At 42.6% G+C, this 10,938-nt stretch overlaps 1 protein-coding gene across 2 annotated transcripts; it reads right to left on the bottom strand.

Moving 5' to 3' along the window:
- Positions 1–8: 8 nt before the first annotated feature.
- On the bottom strand, positions 9–10,244 carry LOC106562279 (fatty acyl-CoA hydrolase precursor, medium chain). Of its 2 annotated transcripts, none has more exons than XM_014127051.2 (14): positions 9,958–10,244; positions 8,704–8,809; positions 7,798–8,017; positions 7,506–7,644; positions 7,276–7,409; positions 6,989–7,142; positions 6,775–6,879; positions 6,491–6,595; positions 6,186–6,326; positions 5,995–6,075; positions 3,341–3,488; positions 2,990–3,139; positions 2,649–2,721; positions 9–464 (listed from the first exon to the last, which is right to left on the bottom strand). In XM_014127051.2, exons 2-14 carry the CDS (start codon positions 8,801–8,803, stop codon positions 281–283), a joined length of 1,734 nt encoding a protein of 577 aa, XP_013982526.1. In that variant the 5' UTR covers positions 8,804–8,809; positions 9,958–10,244; the 3' UTR covers positions 9–280. The 2 variants fall into 2 exon arrangements, with proteins under 2 accessions (XP_013982526.1, XP_013982528.1); XM_014127053.2 differs by having other exon boundaries at positions 7,813–8,017; positions 9,958–10,240.
- Between the last annotated feature and the right edge of the window lie 694 nt (positions 10,245–10,938).

Genomic DNA, 10,938 nt, shown 5'->3' with positions numbered 1-10,938 from the left:
ACACTTACTTTATGGATTGTATGGCTTTAATGGACATATGAACACAGCAAGATAAAAATAGGCTACATAATATTTAAAAAAAATGATATGTAAAATAAAAATAGAAGAGCAAACCACTACAGAAAATCTGGAATACTAAAATGGCCAAAAGATGATACTAAATAAGGAAAAGGCAAAGAAAGCCTCATATACTGTAACCTAATAGCAGACTGCCATCACAGGAGTGGAGGGAAACAACAGACACTCCTAGAACAGCATTTGACACAGTGAACATTCAGTTCTACAGGTCATTGTGTGCATCTTTGTGTCCAGCAGTCTGCAGTGCTTTGGGGAAGTCTTCTGTCCAGAACTGGACTCTCTTCTTCTCTGAGACACTGCTCAGCCCGAGGTTGGCCTGGATCAGTAGACACTCTTCTTCTGTGGTGAATGTCGGCCAATCAAACATATTCTCTCCGTTAGGGTTACTACAGGAACAGCGGGAGAGACAGGGACACACCCATTGGCATCATATGAGCGGCTGCACTTATGACTACTTCCTTTTACATACAATGCATTCAGAAAGTATTCAGCCCGCTTGACTTTTTCCACAATTGTTACATTACAGCCTTATTCTAAATAGATTTAAGAAAACAAAACCTCAAATCTACACACAATACCCCATAATGGCAAAGCGAAAACAGATGTAGAAATTTTTGCAAATGTATTAAAAATAAACGGAAATACCTTATTTACATAAGTATTCAGACCCTTTGCTATGAGACTCGAAATTTAGCTCAGGTGCATCCTGTCTCCATTGATCAGCCTCGAAATGTTTCTACAACTTGGAGTCCACTTGTGGTAAATTCAATTGATTGGACATGATTTGGAAAGGCACACACCTGTGGCTCAGTTGGTAGAGCATGGTGTTTGCAATGGTGTTTGCAATGCCAGGGTTGTGGGTTCGATTCCCACGGGGGGCCAGTACGAGAAAAAAAAAAAAAAAATGTATGAAATGAATTGAAATGTATGCATTCACTACTGTAAGTCGCTCTGGATAAGAGCGTCTGCTAAATGACTAAAATGTAAATGTAAATGTCCCACATTTGACAGTGCATGTCAGAGCAAAAACCAAGCCATGAGGTTGAAGGAATTGTCCGCAGAGCTCCAAGACAGGACTGTGTTAAGGTACAAATCGAGGGAAGGGTACCAAAAAAGTCTGCAGCATTGAAGGTCCCCAAGAACACAGTGGCCAGCATTCTTAAATGGAAGTTTGAACCACCAAGACTCTTCCTAGAGCTGGCCACCCGGCCAAACAGCAATCGGGGGAGAAGGGCCTTGGTCAGGGAGGTGACCAAGAACCTGATGGTCACTCTGACAGAGCTCCTCTGTGGATATGGGAGAACCTTCCAGAAGCCAACCATCTCTGCAGAACCACCAGTCAGTCTTTTATGGTAGTGGCCAGACGGAAGCCACTCCTCAGTAAAAAAGGCACGTCAGCCCGCTTGGAGTTTGCCAAAACGCACATAAAAGGATTCAGACCATGAGAAAAAAAGATTCTCTGGTCTGATGAAACCAAGATTGAACTCCTTGGCCTGAATGCCAAGCATCACGTCTGGAGGTAACCTGGCACCATCCTTATGGTGAAGCATGGTGGTGGTAGCATCATGCTGTGGGGATGTTCTTTAGCAGCAGGGACTGGGAGACTAGTCAGGATCGAGGGAAAGAAAAATGGAGCAAAGTGCTGAGAGATCCTTGATGAAAACCTGCTCCAGAGCACTCAGGACCTCAGACTGGGGTGAAGGTTCACCTTGCAACAGGACAACAACCCGAAGAACACAGCCAAGACAACGCAGGAGTCGCTTCGGGACAAGTCTCTGAATGATCTAGAGTGGCCCAGCCAGAGGCCGGACTTGACCCGATCGTACATCTCTGGAGAGGAATGAAAATAGCTGGGAAATCCCCCTCAAACCTACAGAGCTTGAGAGGATCTGCAGAGAAGGATGGGAGAAACTCCCCAAGTACAGGTGGGCCAAGCTTGTAGCGTCATACCCAAGAAGACTCAAGGCTGTAATCGCTGCCAAAGGCGCTTCAACAAAGTACTGAGTAAAGGGTCTGAATACTTATGCAAATGTAATATTTCTTTTTTTATATACATTTGCAAAATTATCTAAAAACTTGTTTTTGCTTTGTCATTATGGGGTATTGTGTGTAGATTGATGAGGAAAAAAAGATAATACATTTTATAATAAGGCTGTAACGTAGCAAAATGTGGAAAAAGTCAAGGGGTCTGAATACTTTCCAAATGCACTGTATGTACAGTACTACTATGATCCAATGCAATTGGTGGTTGATCTACTATAATGTACTATATTGAGTAACCACTAAGTAGATATGAAAAACATACTTGGTATATAGTAGCAAATATTTTTTTTTTCATACAGTAGGGAGTCTTAAACTGTCCTTTGTCTCGTATGAACTATCTTCTGTATCTTATTTAGAAATCAACCCTCAGAACTTCTGGCGGTATGAAAACTTGAATACATCATGACAGAAATCTGGTTCTTGTTACATGTCATATCTGTGCTGAAGCTTCTCCAACTGAATGCACAGAGAGAGAGAGAGAGAGACACAGACAGACAGACAGACAGAACAAGAAAGGGATCTCTCACCCTGTTCTGGCAAAGTTAGTCCAGTATTTCATCATGGTCCTGCTAAGCTGTCGTTCCTCGTCTGTCGTGTTATCTATGAGTGGAAAACTTTTTTAGTTCTGTCGTTTCCAAGAAAAGCTGCAGAGATACAGTGCAGGCTCAACAGAATGAGCTTGTCCAAAATATAATCTCCCTCAGTCTTTTGTCACTTAACAGTATTAACATCTGATTATGTTGACTTCACAGTAACTTCTTACTCATGTTATTGTTATGGACAGTTCCTCCAGAATTTGATATAAAAACAAAGTTTTCAAATATATTTAGCCTGCAATTTCTCCAGAACAACCAAAAGAAAATTGTACCTAACATCACTATGTCATCTGTCCAAAAGGGGGCGCCAAACACAAAGCCAACCTCATCAAAGTGGTCTGCTTTCACAAAGCCTGGCCTGATGGACATGAACATGGAGGGGCGCTGCTGGAACTCATAGTAGTAGATCAAGCAACCAGAATCTTGTATAGACAGACAGATACATTACACACAACTGTGAATACCAACACAACATGTCTGTCAACTACAAAATGTCTCAATCATTTAGATATTAAACCGTCTTAAAATAATTTATTCATAATGATTATTAAATCATGTCTTCCAGGAGGTTTCTAAAGAAAAATCAGACATCTGATTGGTATAGTTCCCAGTGTATTCTTCACCTCTACACCTCCTGGCTCCCTGGATCACAGGGATCACAATCAGTAGATCTCCCATAAGCTCCAAGAAGGCATCTCTGATCCCCACGGGGTCCTTCGTGTCACCAAAGTACTCCTCTACGATGATCCCCAGGGCAGAGTCTGGCATACGCTACCAGGGAGATACAGGGTTTAAAATACAGCTCATGGACCAGACTGCTAGATGCATTATTATAAAGCTGCCACCAGGGTTGGGGAGAAACGGATAAAATATATATATTTTTAAACTGTATTAAATGTCAGAAGTGGATTTTTAATATAATATGTATGTATGTATGCATGTATGTATGTAAATATAGTGTATATACAGTACCAGTCAAAAGTTTGGACCAATCTACTCATTCAAGGGTGTTTATTTTTACTATTTTCTACATTGTAGGATAATAGTGGACATCAAAACTATGAAATAACACATATGGAATCATGTAGTAACCAACAAGGTGTTAAACAAATCAAAATATATTTTATATTCTTCAAAGTAGCCACCCCTTTGCCTTGATGACAGCTATGCACACTTTTGGTATTTTCTCAACCAGCTTCATGAGGAAGGCTTTTTCCAACAGTCTTGAAGGAGTTCCCACATATGCTGAGCACTTGTTGGCTGTTTTTCCTTCACTCCGCGGTCCAACTCATCCCAAACCATCTCAATTGGGTTGAGGTCGGGTAATTGTGGAGGCCAGGTCATCTGATGCAGCACTCCATCACTGTCTTTCCTGGTCAAATAGCCCTTACACAGCCTGGAGGTGTGTTTTGGGTCATATTCCTAATGAAAAACAAAATGATAGTCCCACTAAGCACAAACCAGATGGGATGGCGTATCGCTGCAGAATGCTTTGGTGGCCATGCTGGTTAAGTGTGCCTTGAATTCTAAATAAATGACAGACAATGTCACCAGCAAAGCACCCCCACACCATCACACCTCCTCCTCCATGCTTCACGGTGGGAACCACACATGTGGAGATCATCCGTTCACCTACTCTGCGTCTCACAAAGACACGGCGGTTGGAATCAACAATCTCACATTTGGACTCATCAGACCAAAGAACAGATTTCCACCGGCCCAAGCAAGTCTTCTTATTACTGGTGTCCTTTAGTAGTGGTTTCTTTGCAGAAATTCGACCATGAAGGCCTGATTCACACAGTCTCCTCTGAACAGGGGCGGCAGGTAGCCTAGTGGTTAGAGCGTTAGACTAGTAACCGAAAGGTTGCAAGATCAAATCCCTGAGCTGACAAGGTAAAAATCTGTCGTTCTGCCCTGAACTGTTCCTAGGCCGTCATTTAAAATAAGAATTTGTTCTTAACTGACTTGCCTAGTTAAATAAAGGTACAATAAAAAAAAAACTGTTGATGTCTGTTACTTGAACTCTACAGCAGAGGTAACTCTGGGTCTTCCTTTCCTGTTGTGGTCCTCATGAGAGCCAGTTTCATAATAGCTCTTAATGTTTTTTGTGACTGCACTTGAAGAAATGTTCAAAGTTCTTGAAATGTACCGGATTGACTGACCTTCATGTCTTAAAGTAATAATGGACTGTCGTTTCTCGTTGCTCATTTGAGCTGTTCTTGCCATAATATGTTAATTGACATGCATTCCAGGTGACTACCTCATGAAGCTGGTTGAAAGAATGCCAACAGTGTGCAAATCTGTCATCATGGCAAAGGGTGGCTACTTTGAAGAATCTCAAATATAACATATATTTTGATTTGTTTAACACTTTTTTGGCTACTACATGATTCCATGTGTGTTATTTCATAGTTTTGATCTCTTCACTATTATTATTGAATGTTGAAAATAGTAAAAATAAAGAAAAACCCTTGAATGGGTAGATGTGTCCAAACTTTTGACTGGTACTGTATATTTCCCAGTGCGTACAGACTTGTTTTGTCGATCATTTAGAATACTCTATTTTTCATTTTCAAGCAGCTGCAAAGCTTGTTTTCGTCTTAAAAATCAACAAATCCCAGTCTTTAGCCTGCATATTATCAGATAAACGTTGTTCATATTTTGCATAAAGCCTACCCACCGTTCTATATTAACCGATCAAGTAGCAGTCTTGTGTGACAATCAAAGAAGGAACTCTAGGATCTCCTCTTCAGTCTACAGGATTATAATACTCTGTTATCATCATCCCAGTGTGTACTTTCCTGCATACATCATGGTATTAAAGAAGTTGAAGTGAAGTTCTGATTGTTCTTTCACCAGCAAAAATATACTTTTTAAAAGCTAGATGATTACTTTGTGGAATACTTTTAAATTCAGAAAGGATGTTTGCAGAAAAAAAGACATTATGTCACCTTTCTGATTTCTCAATGAAATTCAATTCAGCATTGCAAAAAGGCGCAAGTTTAAGTTTGTTCCACCTTAGTGATTCTGACCACAAGTCAGAGACCACTATGACGACACACCAAATGTGTTTGACGGATCCTTTTTGTCTTCTTCTAATGCCTCTTAAGGAGAAAGTAATCAAAAAGAAACGGAAAGTAATCCGATTACATTACTGAGTTTGTGCAATCCAAAAGTTACATTACTGATTACAATTTTGGACAGGAAACTAGTAACTCTAAAAATTACATTTAGAAAGTAACCTACCCAACCCTGGCTGCCACCATAGTTCACTAACCAGTTTCTGAAGCATAAACGCCAGGATCATCATCATGTTTTCACGGGTCATTCCAAGATCCCATCCAGGAAACAGGAAAAACTGGTGGAACACACAAGGTCTTACAACAACAACAAAAAATGATAAAAGTACATTTACCTGTAAAATATATGACAGACAGTTTTCATATCTTCATGCAAGGACATACATACATGTGGGAGCATCCATCCATACTCATGGTTGTTGACCCCTATGATGCTGGGGAAGCCCAGGAAGCTCTTGGTCTGCAGGACTTCCTCCAGGTTGGTAGGGATGACTGTCCCATCCCTGTGCACAGACAGAACCATCTCCCCCTGTGGAGAGAGAGGATGGGCCCCAGGATGGAAGTCAAACAACAGCCATGTTGTTGCATTCAACAGCGGTATATAGTATAAGTTAGCTAAAGCAGAAACAGCCTGGCATTCAGATACATACACCCCACATTCTGTAGTGTGAGTGAGGCTCAGAACAAACCTACCAGCGCAGGTGTAGCCGCCTCTATGTCCTGTGGGCTGAGGGTACTGAGGCAGGTCATGAGCTCTGCAGAGTCATCACTGGGACACCCTGCTCTCTGTGCCACCAGCTGGAGGAAGGAGAGATTGAAACCAGAGCATTTGAATGATGGTAATTACAACACGTTACATTGTACCAGAAAAATAACGACAGTAATAAGACCACTGAAGGTTTTATTGCATATGAACCAATATATGGGATCCTTGAGACTTGCTGTTATGATCAGCACACAGTGAAACAGCAGATCACCTGTGCAGCAGGTTTGGGGTCAGCCTGGATGAACATAGAAATGAGGGGTACTCCACTCTGACTGATGGCCTTGTGGAACAGTCCTGATGACAGAGGGGACATCATCTGGACAGACAGAACCATGGATCAGTGCCCAAAGTAAGCCTACATACAGACAGCCAGTGCATCTTTCTGTATCAGCAGGTATCTGTTTTCCTAGATACACAGTACATACATGTAAAAAGACGGCAAAACCACCAGCAGACTCTCCGAAAATGGTGACAGATCCTGGGTCTCCCCCGAAACTGCTGATGGTCTCCTGCACCCAGCGCAGGGCACACACCTGGTCCAGAATACCCACGTTCCCGGGGTACTGGCCATCCCCAGTGCTGGACAGTCACACAGATATTAGATCAGATATGCCAGGGTTGTGTTCAGTAGACACCAAACAGCAGAAGATGTTACTGACTCGAATTTGTGCATTGATCATATTGACCAAAATCAGTACCAATAGAAGTGTACCTGAGGAACCCTGGGATACCCAGACGGTATTGAAGGATGACCACCACAACGTCCCCGAAGGCAGCCAATGAGGAGCCATCATAGAGTGAAGCCCCTCCCATGAGGAAGCCTCCACCATGGATCCAAACCATCACCTGCAGACAGACTTTTTTTTAGACTAGACCACCAAACAAAAGACATCTAACTCAGAGTAGACAAGCATATGAGTACATTCTCATGTCTCTCCTCACTGGTAGTTTCCTTGGGTCCCCAGGTTTGACTGGTGTGTAGATGTTCAGGTAAAGGCAGTCCTCTGAGGTGGTTAGGACAGGGAACCGACCTCTGTACAGGTCCCCCATCTGTCTAGTGTGGTTTATGTTCTGCAGACACCTGTGTGTTATAGGACAAGAAAGGTGACATTTTCTTATACTATGAATAAAAACATGGCAGAATATTAATGTTCATCAGAATAAGCATGATTCAGAGTTCCCCATAAAACAGTATAGGCTGTTTGTCTCCCTGCCTGTCTCTCTGAGACATTACTGCTTAGGCTCATACAGAGGGGGGTAAGCCTTGGCGTCTCTCAGTCCCTGCCACACCCGGGGAGGCTGGGGGGCCTGGAACCTCAGGGGTCCGACAGGGGGCTCAGCGAAGGGGATCCCCAGGTAGGCAGCCACCTTCCTCTGGCTCTCTCTCACTCTGACCAGCCTGCCCTCCAGCTGACCATAACTAGTATGAAGCTGGAAGAGGCTCTCTCTGTCACCTGGAAAAGATTCAAAAGTTATAGAAAAGGCAGGTGAGGACCTGCCTTACAACAGGCCTACAAGCCCTCAGTCCAGCCTCTCTCAGCCTATTGCGGACAGTCTGAGCACTGATGGAGGGATTGTGCGTTCCTGGTGTAACTCGAGCAGTTGTTGTTGCCATCCTGTACCTGTCCCGCAGGTGTGATGTTCAGATGTAACGATCCTGTGCAGGTGTTGTTACATGTGGTCTGCCACTGCGAGGACGTTCATCTGTCCGTCCTGTCTCCCTGTAGCGCTGTCTTAGGCGTCTCACAGTACGGACATTGCAATTTATTGCCCTGGCCACATCTGCAGTCCTCATGCCTCCTTGCAGCATGCCTAAGGCACGTTCACGCAGATGAGCAGGGACCCTGGGCATCTTTCTTTTGGTGTTTTTCAGAGTCAAAAGACAGGCTTCTTTAGTGTCCTAAGTTTTCATAACTGTGACCTTAATTGCCTACCGTCTGTAAGCTGTTAGTGTCTTAACGACCGTTCCACAGGTGCATGTTCATTAATTGTTTATGGCTCATTGAACAAGCATGGGAAACAGTGTTTAAACCCTTTACAATGAAGATCTGTGAAGTTATTTGGATTTTTACGAATTATCTTTGAAAGACAGAATCCTGAAAACGGGACGTTTCTTTTTTTGCTGAGTTTACATTCTTACCTGCGACTGTATGGAAAATCACAAACAGGCTCAGACTTATCCATGCGAGCAGGATGCTTCTGCCCTGACCCATCATAGTGGTGCCAGATAGATTATCCATTCACGTCTGTAGAATATCAAACCACATGAACATCTATTTCAGTAGTTGCCGATTTACATAATTTCTATACATTAATGCACATTACATCCATATCCAGTGAGTAACCAAATATCAATACATTAGAGAGAAAAGTATGCCCTCCAGCTAAAGGAATATGAACCGTATGGATCCCCAATTCAGTTAAATGCCTTCAGTAAATCTGTGGGAGACTGAGGATTGCGCTGCTCTTTATATCACAGGCTGGCATTGGAAACTCCAATGCAACCTGTTATGGATTTTCTAAAAAGCCAGCCGAGTTGATTCAGTCCTGATCGAATGTCAAACAGCAGTTTGAAAAGGGGGAGTCTTCTGAAAGAACATCCTGGTTTGTTTTAATCTGCTATAGCTGCCTGGTCATACACTATGAAATTAGATGTCACGCTACCAACTCCACTTGTTTATCTTGGGTCTACATTTCTGCCAAGTTCAGAGTGTGCAGAACACCAACAATGACATGATATCAGGAAATTAACTATGAGTAAATTATCTACAGCTTGGCTCAGGACAGGAGTGGACTAGACCTTGAGCTAACCTGGATAGAGATTACATTGGACTAACAGCAACATCATTGGCCATACAGTAAACTAAAATGCTGAAGTTACAGCAGGCTGTAACATCAAAAGTCCCTGGTGTCACGTATGCTCCCTCTCCGACGCGCTAGGTCACCAGGCCGCTCATTATTACCCACACACACACACACACACACACACACCTATCACCATCGTACACCGAACCCAAACTGCCCATCGTGCATAAATGTATTCCCCCCCCCCTACACCAAACGCAGGTTAAAATATCAAAACAAACTGAACCAATTACATTCATTTGGTGACAGGTCGAAAAGCATTAAACCTTTATGGCAGTTTAGCAAGCTAGTTTGCACTTGCTAGCTAATTTGTCCCATTTCGCTAGCTTGCTGTTCAACTAGTAAACTAGTTACCTGCGACTGTAAACTAGTTGAACCCAATCAACCCACAATAAAATACAGTTTATAGGCTAGGCTATAAGTATTATAAGTCAATTTACATTTTCAACTATCATGCATTACAGTAAAAGCAGGACTAGAGGCAGCTACTTAAAATAATTAGCAAAAGAAAATAAGTATCTTGGCTCACCAGTGAAAGCTGCTCTCCGATAACTCGGTGTAATATCAGGGATTGACAATAAAGGCCGCTGTTTAGAAATGTCATAACCTGACAACCTTTCAATACGAAGGAACCGGAAATCAGTTTTAGTGTACCGGTACTGAAATTTTGTGCAGTAAAAAAGAAAACCGTGCCTGCCCAATGAGGCAATTTGACTGATTTTAAGTAAATCCCTGACTCAACTGTTATAGGCCTAATTCTATGTTGCCCTGTTTATCAAGTGTTGGAAAAACTTGTTAATAATTAACTGACTGGCTTTCTTGATGTCTATAGTATTCTCTCTGGTACACAATCTGGTTTTCACTCAGGTTATGGATGTGTCACTGCAGCCTTAAAATGTCCTCAATGATGTCAACATTGCCCTTGATTCTAAGAAATGTTGTGCTGATATTTTTGACTTAGCCAACGCTTTTGATACGTTAGACCATTCCATTCTTGTGGGCCAGCTAAGGAGTATTGGTGCCTGAGGAGTCTTTGGCCTAGTTTGCTAACTACCTCTCTCAAAGAGTGCAGTGTATAAAGTCAGAAATTCTGCTGTCTCAGCCACTGCCTGCCACCAAGGGAGTACCCCAAGACTCAATCCTAGGCCCCACGCTCTTCTCAATTTACACCAACAACATAGCTCAGGCAGTAGGAAGCTCTCTCGTCCATTTATATGCAGATGATACAGTCTTATACTCAGCTGGCCCCTCCCTGGAGTTTGTGTTAAATGCTCTACAACAAAGCTTTCTTAGTGTCTAACAAGCTTTCTCTACCCTTAACCTTGTTCTGAACACCTCCAAAACAAAGGTCATGTGGTTTGGTAAGAAGAATGCCCCTCTTCCCACATGTGTTATTACTCTGAGGGTTTAGAGCTTGAAGTAGTCACCTCATACAAGTACTTGGGAGTATGGCTAGACAATACACTGACCTTCTCTCAGCACATATCAAAGCTGCAGGCTAAAGTTAGAT

Source organism: Salmo salar, chromosome ssa11 (genome assembly GCF_905237065.1).
Source record: "Salmo salar chromosome ssa11, Ssal_v3.1, whole genome shotgun sequence".
Taxonomy (NCBI): domain Eukaryota; kingdom Metazoa; phylum Chordata; class Actinopteri; order Salmoniformes; family Salmonidae; genus Salmo; species Salmo salar.
Note: the sequence above shows the minus strand (reverse complement) of the source record. Positions and strands in the feature narration are given on the sequence as shown.